This window comes from Macaca mulatta, chromosome 3 (genome assembly GCF_049350105.2).
Source record: "Macaca mulatta isolate MMU2019108-1 chromosome 3, T2T-MMU8v2.0, whole genome shotgun sequence".
NCBI classification, from domain to species: Eukaryota; Metazoa; Chordata; class Mammalia; order Primates; family Cercopithecidae; genus Macaca; species Macaca mulatta.
The window spans coordinates 36,592,323-36,609,262 of NC_133408.1; the positions used below are offsets into that span (position 1 = coordinate 36,592,323).

The following is a 16,940-nucleotide window of genomic DNA, read 5'->3' on the forward strand; positions in this document are numbered from 1 at the left end:
TCCTCACTCAAGTCGAGTGTTTCATTCAGAACCTCCCTACTTGCCACATAAGACTATCAAGACTGGGTCTGTGGGTCTCTGGGTCCCAAGCCCAGTGTAGATTGAAAATAGTGCCCTGAGGCCAGGCATGGTCACTCACGCCTGTAATCCCAGCACTGTGGGAGGCCAAGGCAGGCGGATCACCTGAGGTTGGGAGTTCAAGACCAGCCTGACCAACATGGAGAAACCCCGTCTCTACTAAAAATACAAAACTAGCCAGGCATGGTGGCGCATGCCTGTAATCCCAGCTAGTCGGGAGGCTAAGGCAGGAGAATTGCTTGAACCTGGGAGGCGGAGATTGCAGTGAGCCAATATCACAGCATTGCACTCCAGCCTGGGCAACAAGAGCAGAACTTCGTCTCAAAAAAAAAAAAAAAAGAAAAAAGAAAAAAGAAAATAGTGCCCTGAGGCCGGGCATGGCAGCTCACGCCTGTAATCCCATCGTGTTGGGAGGTCCAGGGAGGAGGATCACTTGAGCCAGGGGTTCCAGGCCAGCCTGGGCAACATAGGGAGACACCATCTCTACAAAACATTTGAAAAATTAGCCTGTCCACGCAGCCCCACCCAGCAGCTAGGTTTTGTTGCAATGAGCACTGTGCTGAGAGTCATGAGACCTGGGACTTACATCAGGCTTGGCCCAACTGCTATGACCCCTTTGGGAACCCATGTCACCAATTTTACAGATGGGGAAACTGAGGCTCCGAGAAGGGAAGAGACTCATCCCAAACCACAGCCTTAACTCATCAAGAAAACAGCCATAAAAAAAGAATGAAATCAGCCGGGCGCGGTGGCTCACGTCTGTAATCCCAGCACTTTGGGAGGCCGAGGCGGGCGGATCACGAGGTCAGGAGATCTAGGCCTTGATGAAACCCCGTCTCTACTAAAAATACAAAAATTAGCCTGGCGTGGTGGCGGGTGCCTGTAGTCCCAGCTACTCAGGAGGCTAAGGCAGGAGAATGGAATGAACCTGGGAGGCGGAGCTTGCAGTGAGCCGAGATCACGCCATTCACTGCAGCCTGGGTGACAGAGCGAGACTCCGTCTCAAAAAAAAAAGAAAAAAAAAAAAGAATGAAATCATGGCCTTTGCAGGAACATGGATGGAGCTGGAGGCCATCATCCTAAGTGAGCTCACGCACCACACGTTCTCACTTACAAGCCGGAGCTAAGCAACGAATCAACATGGACAGAAAGAGGAAAACAGTAGATACCAGGCACTCCAAAATGGGGAAATGGCCGGGCACGGTGGCTCACACCGGTAATCCCAGCACTCTGGGAGGCCGAGGCAGGTGGATCACTTGAGGTCAGGAGTTCAAGACCAGCCTGGCCAACATGGGGAAATCCCATCTCTACTAAAAATACAAAAATTAGCTGGGTGTGGTGGCACTTGCCTGTAATCCCAGCTGCTTGAGAGGCTGAGGCAGGAGGATCGCCTGAGCCTAGGAGGTCGAGGCCACAGTGAGCTGTGATTACACCACCACATTCTACAGCCTAAGCAACAGAGCAAGACCTTGTCTCAAAAACATAAAAACAAAACTGAAACAAAACAAAACAAAAATGAAACGGGGAAAGCTTTGTTAATGCTCTGATGCTTTCAAGGGATGCTCATTGTTTGCCAGTAAATCCCTGCTCTGGGGGGGCCAGGAGCCGGCTGTGTCTGAGCAGGATATTCATCAAGACCCAGTACTACCATCTCTTCCTGGTGGCCTCCAGTGCCTCAATTCCAGGAGCAGTGGGAGGGGGTATCTGGCCACTCTGTGGGCTGCAATTGGCATCAGTGACAAAGGCTGGCTGAGTCGCTGTTGGCAGGTGGACCACCGACCCCGCTGCCTGAGCTTGGTGAATAAGATCTTTCACCGACTTTCAGAAACAGGCCAGCAGTGGGCGTAGAGGGAGGCTCTGGGGCTGAGTGGGTGGGGAGGGGTGGGGGGATGGATGGATTCTCACCTCCCTCTCGGGAGCCCCGCCCGCTGCTCTCACGGGACCCACAGGCTGTCACAGGCTTGAGCTGCCAAGGAGACACTGCTCCCCGTCCAAGAGCAGAGACCTTTCGACCACGCAACTCTCTAAGCCTCAGTTTCCCCAGCTGTAACAGGAGGAAGGTCATGCTTCCATCCCTGGGTGGGTACTGCGATTATGCTGGAAAAGGGTTGTCCAAGGTGAGGCCCCACATAACCTGCGTGCTCTGCCCCATGTCCCCTTGGGGGATGCTGTCCTCAACCCATATCCACTGTGTCTCTGTCTGGCCTGGGCAAGGGAGTGTCCTGCACCCTCTAGATTTCAAAGCCTGGATCCGACAAACTTCACTCCCCCAGGCATGGGGGAAGGCCAGCTCAGCTTCCTTGGCTGCTTTTCTGGTCAGGGTGGGCTCAGGGAGCCCAGGGAACCCAGGGTCTCCCTCACTGGGTCGGGCCGGCTGCTGGCTCTGGGGAGCCTCTGGAGAGCCAATCCTCCCCTTGACAGGCCATTTCCAAGGCAGGGGGCCCAGGAGGGAATGCGGGCCCCCCAGCACCCCCGAGGCTTTGTCCAGAACACACCACCCTGGGGACCGGGCTCGGCGTGGGAGACGTGCTGTGTGTGGAGGTGGGCGACAGGCAGCACCTCTGCGGCCCCCACCCCTCGCCCAGCCCCCATCCTCGGACAAGCAGGGAAGTTCTAGATGCCACTCTAAGGGTGGCCTACTTGCCCAGAGGGGCTCATCTCCTGGGACAGGTCTGGAGGCAGGAGGTAGGGCCTTTTCTGGGTCATGTGAAGACGTCTGGGGCCACCTGGAGAAGCCCCTCAGAGGCGTCACCATCCCGCCCCTGGCAGGGCAGCCTCCTCCGGGCACACCCAGTGCCAGCCGCCGTTCAGGAGGGGCTCTCCAGCTCCACTCCTGCCAGTCTCAGCTCTGGAGGCTCGGAAAAGGAAGTGTCTCGCTCAAGGTCCCCGGGAGCACGGGGCAGCAGGGCCCTGCCCTTTGTCCTGAATTTCTCTGCACCGCCCGCTTCATCTCTGACAAGGAATCTGGCCTGCTGCGCCCCTGCCAGCCCCTCCCTGGCCTCCCAGGGCCTCAGGACCAAGTCCAGAGTCCTCCCAGGACTGGCAAAGCCTCCACATCGCTCCTGGGGGTGGGGGGCAGTGCAGGGGCGCAGGGCTCCGGAGAGGAGCAGGCAGAGGCTTCTGGAAGCGAGCTGGTGATGGCGATGTTATGAGGGCCAGGGCCGGGCCCGGGATAGACGCTTGGCGTGTGTGTCTGGGATGAACGGCGTTTTGCTCTTCCAGAGCTCTGCTGGCTGGTGTAGGCCCTCCCTGCCCACTGGCTCACAGCCACCCAGATACAGGGCCAGCACGCCCTTGGGTACAGATGGTGAACCTGAGGCTCGTCACGGGTCGCCCGCAACAGGGGGTGTGGGGCAGGTTGGGGAGGTGGTGCTGGCTGGAACCCTGGGCCGAATTCTTCCACCTGCAGGCCCAGGACCCCCATTTTCCTTCCTAGACTTCCCAGTTGGGTCTGCAGCCTGGCAGGGAGGATGTGGGATGCAGGAGGCCCCGTTGGGCTTCATCAGTTGGGCTAGAGTGGACACCCAGCTCTGGGGAGCCCAGCCCAGCCTCAGTGGACCCCAGAAAGCCCTCTCTGCTCCACAGGGTCCCTGTGAGTACAGAAAGGCTGGGGCAGGAGGAGATGGGGGCAGGAGGAGCAGGGGGAGGTGGGCGTAGGAGGAGCAGGGGGAGCTGGGATTAGGAGGAGGAGGAGGAGCTGAGGCAGGAGGAGCTGGGGAAGGAGCAGCTGGAGCAGGAGGAGCTGGGGCAGGAGGAGCTGGGGAAGGAGGAGCTGGGGCAGGAGGAGCTGGGGCAGGAGGAGCTGGGGAAGGAGGAGCTGGGGCAGGAGGAGCTGGGGAAGGAGCAGCTGGAGCAGGAGGAGCTGGGGCAGGAGGAGCTGGGGAAGGAGGAGCTGGGGAAGGAGGAGCTGGGGCAGGAGGAGCTGGGGAAGGAGGAGCTGGGGCAGGAGGAGCTGAGGAAGGAGGAGCCGGGGGCAAGAGGAGCTGGGGAATGAACATCTGGGGCAGGAGCAGCTGGGGCAGGAGCAGTTGGGGAAGGAGGAGCTGGGGCAGGAGGAGCTGGGGAAGGAGCAGCTGGGGCAGGAGGAGCTGGGGAAGGAGGAGCTGGGGCAGGAGCATCTGGGGCAGGAGGAGCTGGGGCAGGAGGAGCTGGGGCAGGAGGAGCTGGGGCAGGAGCAGCTGGGGAAGGAGGAGCTGGGGCAGGAGCAGCTGGGGCAGGAGCAGCTGGGGCAGGAGGAGCTGGGGCAGGAGCAGCTGGGGCAGGAGGAGCTGGGGAAGGAGGAGCTGGGGCAGGAGGAGCTGGGGCAGGAGCAGCTGGGGCAGGAGCAGCTGGGGCAGGAGGAGCTGGGGAAGGAGCAGCTGGGGCAGGAGCAGCTGGGAAGGAGGAGCTGGGGCAGGAGGAGCTGGCCGGGATGTGGCTCCATTCCAGGGGGAGGGGTAGGTGGAACGTGCTCCCCTCTGCGCATATCCCCAGTCTGGCCGGGCCTCCTTCCCCTCTGCGTCTCTTGGCCAACAGCCAGGCTGTCCCCTTCCGGGGGCCCTGGGCTCTCTCCTCCGTGGGGTCAGCACGCACATGCTTCCTCATCAGCCCATGATGTCCTCTGCTGTTCCCAGCCTCCCCTTCTCAAATGCAAATACAATCCTGTTCCCACAGCTCTCAGGGCAAGGTCCCCCCCAGCCTGGCTTCTGTGTCCCTCCTGAGACCTGTCACCCCTGCCACACCTGACCCACTGTGTCTGGTCACCTTGGGGCCCTTCCCATCCTGGAGGTGGGCCCTGCTCCCTTTTCCTCTGGAAAGAGGCTGATAGCTCCCTGGGCCTGGAAGACACTCGCCTCCCCACCTGCTCAGCCGCAGCCCCGACTGCCTTTTCTGGGAGACCAGAACTGCTCCCCAGTCCTCCTAGTGTCTGGGTCTAAACCACCTGTGTCCCCACCATCCTGGAGGGGAGCCCTTGGCTGTGGTCTGCCCCAACCTTGGGTTCTCTGCACCTAAGCCAGTGAATATTTGGTGAGTAAATGAATTTAGGGTGGGTGAAGTGGCTCATGCCTGTCATCCCAGCACTTTGGGAAGTCGAGGCGGGAGGATCGCTTGGGGCCAAGAGTTTGAGACCAGCCTGGGCAACACGGCAAAAAAATAAAACAAAATTTAAAACTTAGCCAGGTGTGGGAGCATATACCTGTAGTCCCGAGTATGGGAGGCTGAGGAGGGAGGGTCGCTTGAGCCCAGGGGTTCAAGGTTGCAATGAGCTATGACTGCACCACTGCACTCCAGCCTGGGCAACAGAGCGAGACCTTGCCAAAAAAAGAAAAAGAAAAAAAAATTATTTCCTGGCCCCAAAGATCCAGTCCTCACGAGCTTAGTCTAGTTGCAAACAGACAAAATAAACCCTAATATAGTCCGTACAAAGTGCCCTCAGGTGCAATAAATACTAAAAGACACAGACGGGCTGGGTGCTGTGAGATTACAGGGAGGAGGAGCTGATGGTGAAAAGCTTCTCAGCAGAGGGTCATCCGGGCCGGCTCCACAGGAAGGACATTCCTGGCAGCAGAATCGGCACAGGCAAGGGGCCAGCTGGAGGTGGAGGAGGCATTTTCCACAAAGGCCTGTGGTCAGGGGTGTGTGGCTGGAGGGGAGGCCAGACAGGGCAGACGTGGGGTGCCGCGTGGAGGTGCTGATGGGATCCAGGGTGCCACGTGGGACCTGAGCATGTTTGTGGAACAAAGGGCTGAGGAACGGCTCACCCCGGTTCTGGACTGAGTCCCCTAGTGGCAGTGGGGAGGCAAGACAAAAGCCCGGGACCCCAAAATCAGTGGGGCCAGAGGGAGATGAGGCTACTCTATACTTTTCTGTTTTTCTTTTTATAATGTGTTAGATATCTTTTTTTTTTTTCTTTGAGACGGAGTCTCCCTCTGTCCCCCAGGCTGGAGTGCAGTGCGTCTCCAGCCTCCCAGCTTCAAGCGATTCTCTGCCTCAGCCTCCCGAGTTGCTGGGACTACAGGCACCCGCCACCACGTCCAGCTCATTTTTGTATTTTTAGTAGAGACGGGGTTTCACCATCTTGGCCAGGCTGGTCTTGAACTCCTGATCTCATGATCCACCCGCCTCGCCCTCCCAAAGTGCTAGGATTACAGGTGTGAGCCACCACGCCCGGCCAGGTATCTTTTTTAAGAAACAAAATGTGACTGTAAAATAGAAATGGCCCATGGGAAAGAGCCAGGTGAGTATGTGAAGGGAGGCATGGGAGTGGGAGCATCCCTTAGGGTCAAAAAGGGAGGAGCCTGGGGCTTAGGAGGTGGGAGGATGAGGCAGGGGCTGAGATTGGGAGGCCGCTGAGCTTGGCGGGAGTTTCTGCAGGCTGAGGCTGAGTGGTGAAGAAGGCCCTGGTTTCATTCTGGGACAGTTCAAATAGAAGAGAGGGGGAATTTTCCTTCCCCACAAAAAATTATCCTTCATGGCCTGGTGGCTCACACCTGTCATCCTAGCACTTCAGGAGGCTGCGGTGGGAGGATCGCTTGAACCCAGGAGGTTGAGGCTGCAGTGAGCTATGACTGCACCATTGCACTCCAACCTGGGTGACAGAGCAAGACTCTATCTCTACAAAAACAAAAATGAGGCCTGGCACAGTGGCTCACACCTGTAATCCCAGCACTTTGGGAGGCTGAGGTGGGTGGATCACTTGAGGCCAGGAGTATCTAGAACAGCCTGGCCAACATGACAAAACCCCGTCTCTACTAAACATACAAAAACTAGTTGGGCGTGGTGGTGTGTGCCTGTAATCCCAACTACTCAGATGGCTGAGGCAAGAGAATCGCTTGAGCCCGGGAGGCGGAGGTGGCAGTGAGCCGAGATCGCACCACTGCACTCCAGCCTGGGTGACAGAGCGTGACTCCGTCTCAAAAATAAAAGAAAAAAAATGAAAACATTAGCCAGGTATGGTAGCTCACACCTGTAGTCCCAGCTATGTGGGAGGCTGAGGCTGGAGGATCGCTTGAGCCCAAGAGGTCAAGGCTGCAGTGAGCCGTGATTGTGCCACTGCATTCCAGCCTGGGGTGCAAGATCTTGTCTTTAAAAAACATAATAATATTTAAAAAGTATCCTTCAGAAAACAGGGAGCTGCCTTCTTAAGTCCTTAGAAAGTATCTCATTGCATGAGGCTCTCAATTAGTTTATTTTGACAGCCACACACTGTATAGGAACCGAGGGAGGCGTCTGAAAGCTGGGAGCAATGTGTATGGAGGTCGCCTGGCAGAATCCACTAAAAAGATGTCAGAAATAAATTTAACTCAGATTAGTCATTTTTCCAGGAGTAGAACCTCACATTTGCAAGCATTGGCTGTCTTTGTGAATCAGCCTTTAAAATGTTTAAAAATACAGCCAGCAGTTCCACTGTGGAAACGTGATCATAAAGTCACTGCCACCTGGGCCGCCGTCCTCAGGTCCAGCACACTGGCACTTGTGGCTTGGGGAGAAATGCTCAATCATGGCACACCCTGTTCAGATTTTTTTTTTTTTTTTTTTTTGAGGCAGAGTCTTGCTCTGTTGCCCAGGCTGGAGTACAATGACGCGATCTTGGCTCACTACTGCAACCTCCACTTTCTCTGGTTCATGCAATCATCCCACCTCAGCCTCCCAAGGAGCTGGGACCACAGGTGTATGCCACCATGCCCAGCTCATTTTTGTATTTTTGCAGGGAGAGGGTTTCACTATGTTGTCCAGGCTGCTCTCAGATTCCCGGATTCAAGCTATCTGCCCGCCTCGGCCTCCCAAAGTGCTGGGATTACAGGCGTGAGCCGCTGCACCCGGCATGAGCAGATTTCTCAGCCGTCACGTGGATTGCAAACAGCTTAGATGGAAGTGGAGATGTCGTGCCTGGGAAACTGTGTGAGAGGATCCAAAACATGGGGACGAAGCTGCTGGTGCAGCCAAGTCCCGGGAGCACCACCAGAGGCCTGCTTCTAGACCAGTGTCTTCTTTTAGCTGTGACTTTAAATATGCATGATGTGTGACCAAATTAACATATTAATTATTCACAGGTTGGCATCTGACACTTTCGTCCACACCTATATAAAGCTCATACTTTCAAGTTGGCTAGACGGGTTTTCTTTTCTGCTGTCTCTTCTTTGGAGAAGTGGAGCCTCACATAGCTCAGGCTGGCTTGAGCTTCAAGTGCGCGTGCGCATGTGTGCATATTTGTGTGTGTGCATGTGTGTTTTATATGTATGTTGTGTGTGTTTGTGTGTAGCTGTGTGTACGTGTGTGTGGGATGCAAATTTGTGTATGTTTCTGTCTTTGCAGGTGTGTTTGCAGGCATGTTTGCATGTGTTTGTGTTTGTACGTGTGTGTGTGCATGTCTGTGCGAAGTGTGTTGTGTGTATCTGAGAGTGCATGCATTGGTGTGTGTGTGTTGATTCTGTGTGCATTTTCAAGTCTGCATTGTTTCATGTGTGTGCGTGTGTTTGTGGGCATACGTCTGCTCATGTGCAGGTGTTTGCACATATGTTGCATCGTGGCGTTTTGTGCGTGCATGTGTCTTTGTGTGTGTGGACATGCAGCAGTCTGGCATGTTCAGGGGTTCGGTTTTGTCTTGGAGCCTGTGGGAACTGTCTGGTGGAGTCACCTGGCCTCACTGCAGATTGTGGCAGCAGAGTTGAGGGCTGCTGAGGGTGTAGCCCCTGTGGGGCCTGGTGAGAATGGGGAGGGAGACAGGGATGGTCTCTGGGTTTCTAGCAGGGACAACCATGTGGCTTGTGATGTCATTTACTGAACAGGGAGCAGGGTCATGGGGGAAGATAAACTGAAGCCAAGCCAAGCTGAATTGGAGGCATCTGGGATATGAACGTGCGGACGTCCAGTGGATGATCCAGGCAGGTCGGGGTGTTGGGGACGTAGCCGTGGGAACACCCATACTCAACAGGCAGAGGGTAGGACTGGGTGCCAGAGCAGAAGAGAAATCCCGAAAGCAGGGAGGAGTGATGAGGTGGGAAGGGTGCACTCCCGGGTGAGGGTAGCGGCGAGTGGTGGAGCGGTGAGCAGAATGGAGCCAGCAGCCCACAGCGTGCTGGCTGGTGGGGGAAATGGGTGTGAGAAGGGAATGGGGCGGGCGAGGCCGCAATGAGCGGGAATCAGTCCCCTTTGTATATCTTATGCGAGCTGCGCCCCGGCCCACCCACTTACACCCTTCCCTGCTTTCATTCCTTTGCAAGCCGGGCCTGGGAAGGGAAGGGCTGGTGGGGAGGAAGCCCCCAGACAGGGCTGCCATGAATGGCAGCCGCGGGAGCCCTGGCAGCACTGGACTCTCTCCTTTGAATCCCAGGCTGCTCTGGGGTTTCACTACCGAATAGCTCAGGGGCACCCCCTCCTCTTATTCAGAAAGGCACACAGCACCATGGAAACGTCCCCAGGTTCCTGAGGCAGGCCCCATCTAATGGGGCTGGCCCTCGGGGCTGTCGCTGGGCCTGACTCCCGGGATCCAAAGGGGAGGTGCTGGCCAAAGGCCATTAGCTGGCACCCATGCAGAGACACGCCACCCTGTTCCGCAGCCCGTCATTCATATTCCAAGCCCGATAGCAGTGCTGAAAGGAGCGAGGGATTCAGAGGCTTACTTCTTTTTTTCTATGTCCCCCAGGGACCTTGGAGGAATCTCATATTTAAAATCGTCTTGGCAAGAGCTTGTGGTGACTCGCACTCGGTCTTTGAGGAGGCCCTCATGTACTCAGCACATGCCTGGGAACGCCAAAAACTAGCGGGCTGGATGGGGAAGAGGAAGAGGGTTCTCCCCGTGTGCCTGTGCCTGTGTGCACGGATGTCCACGCTCACATACTTCCATGTCTATCCATACCCCGGCCCATGGCAGGTGGAGGCCTGAGGTTGGACCTTCTCTCTCCTTCTCTCGCCAGCTCTAGCTGAGAAGCCCCCACAGGCTACCTCCTCTCTGCTGGTGGGTCTGAACCCCTCAGGGAGATCACAGCTGGCGGCTGCGGTGGCAGCGAGCTTGCAGCAGGCAAGTGCCTGGTGCACCATGCTCTCCAATGCCACAGGCTCCTTCAGGCCCTACCAGCTCCTCTGCAAAGTGCAAGTCTACAAATGAACCACTTGCCAGGACAGCACACAGGCCATCGGGGTGTAAAGATGGGCTCGGGGCAGGGCGCAGTGGCTCACACCTGTAATTCCAGCACTTCGGGAGGCCAAGGTGGGAGGATCGCTTGAGGCCAGGCATTGGACACCAGGCTGGGCAACATAGCAAGACCCTATCTCTACCAAAAAATTATTTTATTTATTTATTTATTTATTTATTGAGACGGAGTTTTGCTCTTGTTGCCCAGGCTGGAGTGCAATGGCTCGCTGCAACCTCCACCTCCCAGTTTCAAGTGATTCTCCTGCCTCAGCCTCCTGAGTAGCTGGGATTACAGGCGTGTGCCACTACACCCGGCTAATTTTTGTATTTTTAGTAGAGACGGGGTGTCATCATGTTGGCCAGGCTGGCCTCGAACTCCTGACCTCAGGTGATCCACCACCTCGACCTCTCAAAGTGCTGGGATTACAGGCGTGAACCACTGTCCCCCACCCCCAAAATTTTTTATATTAGCCAGGTGCACACCTGTAGTTTCAGTCACTTGGGAGGCTGAGGTGTGAGGATCACTTGGGCCCAGTAGTTCAAGACTAGCCTGGGCAACTCAGCAAGACCCCATCTTTACGGAATTATTGTTATTATTATTATTTGAGACAGTCTTGCTCTGTTGCCCACCCTGGAGTGCAGTGGCGCCATCTCAGCTCACTGCAACCTCTGCCTCTTGGGTTCAAGCGATTCTTCTGCCTCAGCCTCCCGAGTAGCTGGGACTACAGGTGTGCACCACTACGCACGGCTAATTTTTCTATTTTTAGTAGAGACAGGGTGTCACCATATTGGCTGGACTGGTCTCAAACTCCTGACCTCGTGATCCGCCCACCTCGGCCTCCCAAAGGGCTGGCATTACAGGCACGCGCCACTGCACCTGGCCAGAAATTTTTTTAAAAGTAGTTGGGCGGCCGGGCGCGGTGGCTCATGCCTGTAATCCCAGCACTTTGGGAGGCCGAGTTGGGCGGATCACGAGGTCAGGAGATCGAGACTATCCTGGCGAACACAGTAAAACCCCGTCTCTACTAAAAATGCAAAAAACTTAGCCGGGCGTGGTAGTGGGCGCCTGTAGTCCCAGCTTCTAGGGAGGCTGAGGCAGGAGAATGATGTGAACCCGGGAGGCGGCGGAGCTTGCAGTGAGCGGAGATCGTGCCACTGCACTCCAGCCTGGGTGACAGGCGAGACTCCGTCTCAAAAAAAAAAAAAAAAAGTGGTTGGGCATGGTGGTGCACACCTATAGTCCTAGCTACTTGGGAGGCTGAGGAAAGAGGATGGTTTAAACCCAAGAGTTTGAAGCTGCAGTGAGCTATGATTGCACCACTGCACTCCAGCCCGGGCAAGACAGCAAGACCCTATCTCAATTTAAAAATGTACATATATTTCCACACACACACACACACACACACATATGAGATCGATAGAGAGAAAATGGGCTTGGGCAAATGCCAGAGCCAACCTCAGTAAATATGGAGGCTTCAGACACACTCCACCCAGGATTCAGAGCCCCAGGGCAGGCAGCCACAAGCGCGCAAAGCCACAGATGCACCCTGTCCCATGCAACAAAATATTGGAAAACAAAACCCAGATATCAGCTCCTTCTGGTTGTTTCCATCTGGGTTTGATTCTTCAGGAAATTATTCTTTCCCTGCTCCTGAAACAAAAATGAAATCACATGTGGAGAAATAACTGCCTCACGCACGGACATTTTTGTGTCCTCACATCTCAGGAACTGAAATTCGAGGGGGGACTGGGGTGTCAACAGATGTACCCGAGTTCACGTGTGGCGGGGAGCTGGCGGCGGGACTCGTCCCTCCAGCTGGCTCCCCAACCCCAAGCCTACACGAGGACCACAGCAAAATGCCAGAAGCCCGGAGAAGCGGGGTTTCTGAAGCACATCGTTTGTGCAGCCTGAGCACATGGAGCAGGAACACACCTGGAGGTAATTAAAGGGACAGCTTCACGGGCAATCAAGGTGCCCTGAAAAACAACTTTTTATTTAAAAGGCCAGTAATGAGAATAATGAGTTGCACAAGAATGAAAACCGTATCCCTTCCAAAAGATCTGCCTATATGTTCTGTATAAGATTAGAATAATTCTAAATACAAAATGCCGAAGACCAGTGGGTCCGCTCCTTCCTCTCCCGAGCCATCTCGACAGTTTCGCCTTTCAGCTTCCAGACGTTGTTTCTGTTGCTTTTGAGGGTGCTACCCAGCCGTGGTCTGTACCAGACAGGGTAGTTGGCACAGCGTAGGCGCTGCCGGCAGGCCCTTGGGAGCTTGGCGAGGTGGGAGCCTTGAGAAATAGCTGGCTGGGACCCATGGCGGGGTTTGTGTGTCAACTCCTGGTCCTCAGAGAATCCCTGAGCCACGTGTGAGCAAGCGCTGCTTCCAAAACCAAAGGAGGAATTTTGCCATTGTTTAGACGGGTTATATTAGAATCTCATTCAGATCTTAAAGGTTATTGGTGCTTTCTGCAGAAGGTTTTTATTCCTCAAAAATGCAGCCGAGCTTTGCTGTGCTTATCTTGGTGGATCTGAGCTAGGTTGGGTGATCTCTTCCTAATTCAATTGGCTTTTTTTTTTTTTTTTTTTTTTTGCAAGGAAGGGGGTTTCTGGTCTGTTGGAGGGATCAAGGGCATGGTCCTCACGTCTCTTGTCAGGAGACAAAAATAGACATTCAGCAGACAGACCACAGCCAGAGCGTGCGACCAGTGTCGTTTGGCTATTTTAGTCTCTTCTTAATACACAGACAAATGAGCAAAGAAAAAGCTACTTTGTCCAACACTGGGCCCTGGGTTGGAGTTTAGCCCTGCTTGGCTCTGCCCGCTAGTCTCATAGTCAGGTCAGTCACCCCATGCCTGGGGAAACGGTGGTCTTGGCGGTCTTCTCTGGCCCTTCCACCTCTTCTCCCTTGTGGGGACCACCCCAGCCCTCTCCCGACTTGCCCAGAGGCTGCACGCCTCTCTGGCATCACAGTCCGCACAGAAACTGGCTGTAGGACTCCACTGAAATCTCCCCGGTGCTGGCTTTGTGCCCCAGGCACACCCACCTCACTTCTGCCTCCTTTCTGCTGGTTTCTGGCCTCTTTGGTCCCAGCCCCTCCCTGCACTCTCTCTGCAGCTGTGTCTGGTGGGTGACGTGAACCAAGGGACACCCAGGGTCATGGCACTACCTGGATTCAGTTTGGTAATCCTCGGCCATCTGTCCCTGGCTTCTGAGCCTGGGGCCTCCTCCTCTTTCTCCCCCTCCTGGATGAGCAGGACACACTGGGGAGACAGCGTCCTACAAACACCTCCTAAGAGCTGTGCCCTGTGCCAGGAAAGCTTCCCGTATCTCCAAGGATGTCCGTGGAGCCCTCCAGCTGGTGCCTCTGCTGAGGTCTGAGGGCAGCAGGAATAGGCCTCGGGGAGGAGGTGGGGGCAGGACTCTAGGGGAGAGCACACCTCCGGGGAGCTGCACCTGTGGCTCACCAGCCCCCTGCACTGGGGCCAGCTTCAGCCTCAGCAGTGTCGGCTCAACAGGTGTGGCTGCTGTCAACACAGTGGGGCCAGGCCCTGGAGACGGACATTTTCTGTGTCTCCCTGTTTAAAGAGCATGTGATGGAGAAAGAGTATGTTAGTTTAACGCTGGGCTACCTAACAGCCTCTGATAGCAGATACAGCTTTGCTGCCATTCTTTAAGTTCAAGGTGATGTGGAGGCGTTGCAGCGACAATCAGGACACCCTGAGCAACACGTGCCAGACAATCAGGACACCCTGAGCAACACGTGCCAGACAATCAGGACACCCTGAGCAACACGTGCCACCAACGTCTACCCCGAAGTGGTGGGCGGGACCTGCTTTGGCACTTAACCCTGGGGCAGAGGTCCCTTTCATGGGGACTCACGCTCTACTTCCAGTCTCCCCCGAGAGTTGTCTACTTTCCTAGGCCCTGCCAGCAGCCCCAGCAGCTCTGCCCAGCCTACTCCACCCATGGCTCCAACAGCCTGACCCAGTCCATGGCTTGTCCCTCGCATGGCTCAGTCCCGTCCATCCACAGCTCACCCCTCCCATGACTAGGCTCCGCCCACAGCTCACCCCGCCCACAACAGGCCCTGCCCACAGCTAGGCCCCACCCACAGCTACCCCTCCCATGACTGGGCCCCGCCCACATCTCACCCCTCCCATGGCTAGGCCCCACCCATGACACCCCTCCCATGGCTCCATGGGCTTCTCTTCCCCTCCTGCCTAAGTTCCCGCAGGGCCAGAACCCCTGGCCCCCAGGCCGTGGGGCAGCCGGCAAGGAGGCCTCTCCGCTTGGTGCTGTCTCCAAGGAACAAAACCACACTGCAGTGTTCCAGGACCACAGAACAGCCGGGCGGGCTGTCCCCAGCAAAGGGGACTGGTGACCAGCACTGGACACTGGGCATCAGCTGAAGACACAGGCTTGAGAATGCATTGCCATTTACCCAGCGAGCTTCAAGACAGATGCTGGCTTTTAACAGAGCAGTCCAGCTGCACCAAAGGAGGACATGGTGGTTTATGTATGGAACATTCTCCGCCAAGCCCGAGGCAGGAACGCCCTCTCCATACCTGTAACCCAAAGCTCTAGGCCACTGGTTCCCAAGAGTGAGCATGTCCTGCAGAAACAGCTTGGTTTAACAAGAGGGAGCAGCTGCCACAAGAGAACGGAGGGTCTCCCGCAGCGAACGTGCAGGTGTCTCACTTTCTCAGGGCTTTCGAGGTAGACTGGCTCCTAGGACTGCAGCTTGGAGCTGGCAAGCAGGGATGGCTGGGACAGAGCCCCAGGGAGTGGACCCGGGAGGTGGGGTGAAGACAGGGGTTTACAGAGAGCCTGTGTTAGTTACACAGTCCATCAAGTTACCAGCCAGTTCAGTGAAAAAAAAAAAAATGGACTTGACAACCCATAGACCAAGTAAGGAAAAGACGTACACAGCCAGGACCCCCGCTGACTCAGTTCCACCCACTGTAGAAACAGTGCCTAAGTGGAGACAGGAGCCAGGCTGCGAACCGCAGGGTGGGGCGGGTCCTGCACTTTGGGTGGCCCCATCCCTGACTGACTGGGAGAGGACAGGCTGCACTGGGGACACCTGTGTCCTCCTCCCACAGGGCAGATGGACATGCAGAGCCTCCTCTCTCTCTTCCACAAGCCACTGTGTTGGGGCCATCAGCCTTCTGACCGCCGTGGAGGACGCCCCAGGGTCAGCCTGGGTGAATCAGAAGGACGCCATGCTGCAGAAGAGGTGCCCAGGGGTTAGCCTGTCCCTGTGGCCAGAAGCCTTGGGAGAAGCCGTTGGCTGTGTAAGAAGGGGCTTTCTAACATTGGGTCTTTCCTGAGACAGCAGCCAGCCCTGGCAGGAGTCCCCACAGGGGTGCTGTGGAGATGTGGACACCAGGCCCGGGCTGTGCAGGGGTCTAGATGCCCCTGAAGGCCCACCCAGGTCTAAGGCTCTTCCTCTTGACGCCCCAGCAGGGGCTAATCTCACACACAAGCAAGAGATGGGCACTGGACACTGTGCGCTTCCCCCAGGAACTCCTTCCTAGGCCTCTGCAGCTGCTGCCTTCAAGGGCTCCTCCCAGGCCTCCGCAGCTGCTGGCTCCCCAGGCTCCGCATGCCCAGCCCAGCCCAGGCCAGCAGTGGAGCTGGGAGTGCAGAGGCCGCACACATGGGGTGATGGGGACTGTCCCAGACACCACATGCAACACACCCCAGCACGAGCCTGTGCTCTCCCTTGGAACGGCGAGCCTGCCTCCTCACCCTCCTCTCCTCTCCTTCCCCGGGGTGGCCCCACAGAGGCTGAGACACCTGCTGCCGGTTTGGGAACAGACATCACCCTGATGTTTTCAAAAGCAAGTGTGATGCCGCTTTTGTGGTTATAATTTGGAATTAAAGAGAAGACTTTGTCTCCACAGTGACAGAATCCAACAAACTCCTTCCTGGGAAGGGCAGCTGTGGAGGGCGCTGCTCCAGGGGTAGCGAGGGTGACGGGAAAGGACGGTGTGAGCAGGTGGGGCATGGCGTACGCTCATTTGGGGACCTGGGTGTCTTTAGCTCCTCACTGGCTTGGGACATGCCGTGTTTTGCTGTGGGGATGGGGGGAAGCCGGTCTCACACCTTCCTAAGGCACAGCGGGGCGCCTCTGCCTGGCCTACTGGGCCGAGATCGAAGCAAATCCTGGTTGTCGTGGGTGTCACCAGGAAGAGCAGGCGTGGTGTTGGCGCTAGCTGTGGATAGCAGCTCCTCATGGTCAAGGTCATGGGCAGGTGGCGAGGTGGTCAGACAACATGTCACTACAGGGCTCCCTGGTGTCCGCGAGCTCACAGCAGACGTGTCTGTCGCCACTGAAAACCCACCATCCGAGCTGCAGCTGGAGACGAGGGAGATGCGAGCCGCTGGCCCTCCCCGGAGAATAAAGTAAAGGCATTTGGGTTTCCTTCCACAAACAAAAGCACAGAGAGACGATGCAGATGTTGAGAGGTTAAGTAGGTATCATTCTTCTCCTAACACGACAAATTATCTTTCCAGTCGTGGCTCCTATGTCCTCAGCAGTGCTGCCATCACGTCATGGAGACAGTGACGGGGACCTAGACTGGAAAGTTCTTCGTGGGCAGAGATGGGGCGATGACAATATCGTCGGAATCATCGGAGTTGACGTCATCCCCAGGTGGAGGTGCCACGGACTGCGGCCCTGCGGGAGAGGGGTCTGTGGAAATGAACCACAGGGAGACGGGTCAGCCACGCTGACCTCAG

At 56.2% G+C, this 16,940-nt stretch overlaps 1 protein-coding gene and 1 long non-coding RNA gene across 37 annotated transcripts in view; one reads left to right on the plus strand and one right to left on the minus strand.

Annotated features, from left to right (window-relative positions):
• The first annotated feature begins 3,125 nt into the window (after positions 1-3,125).
• Positions 3,126-8,169, plus strand: LOC144339688 (uncharacterized). The gene is made up of 3 exons (XR_013415003.1): positions 3,126-3,670; positions 4,732-5,085; positions 7,769-8,169. It is a non-coding gene; the product is annotated as an uncharacterized LOC144339688 (long non-coding RNA).
• A 7,861-nt stretch (positions 8,170-16,030) lies between these two features.
• Positions 16,031-16,940, minus strand: part of IQCE (IQ motif containing E) — a 52,167-nt gene continuing 51,257 nt past the window's right edge. For all 36 annotated transcript variants that reach the window (XR_013415006.1, XR_013415004.1, XR_013415005.1 and 33 more), the window contains one exon: positions 16,031-16,893. Coding sequence is in view for 33 of the 36 variants with exons in the window: in XM_028845515.2 (XP_028701348.2) it covers positions 16,775-16,893 (119 nt within the window). In the remaining 3 variants the exon portion in view is untranslated. The remainder of the gene's footprint in view (positions 16,894-16,940) is intronic.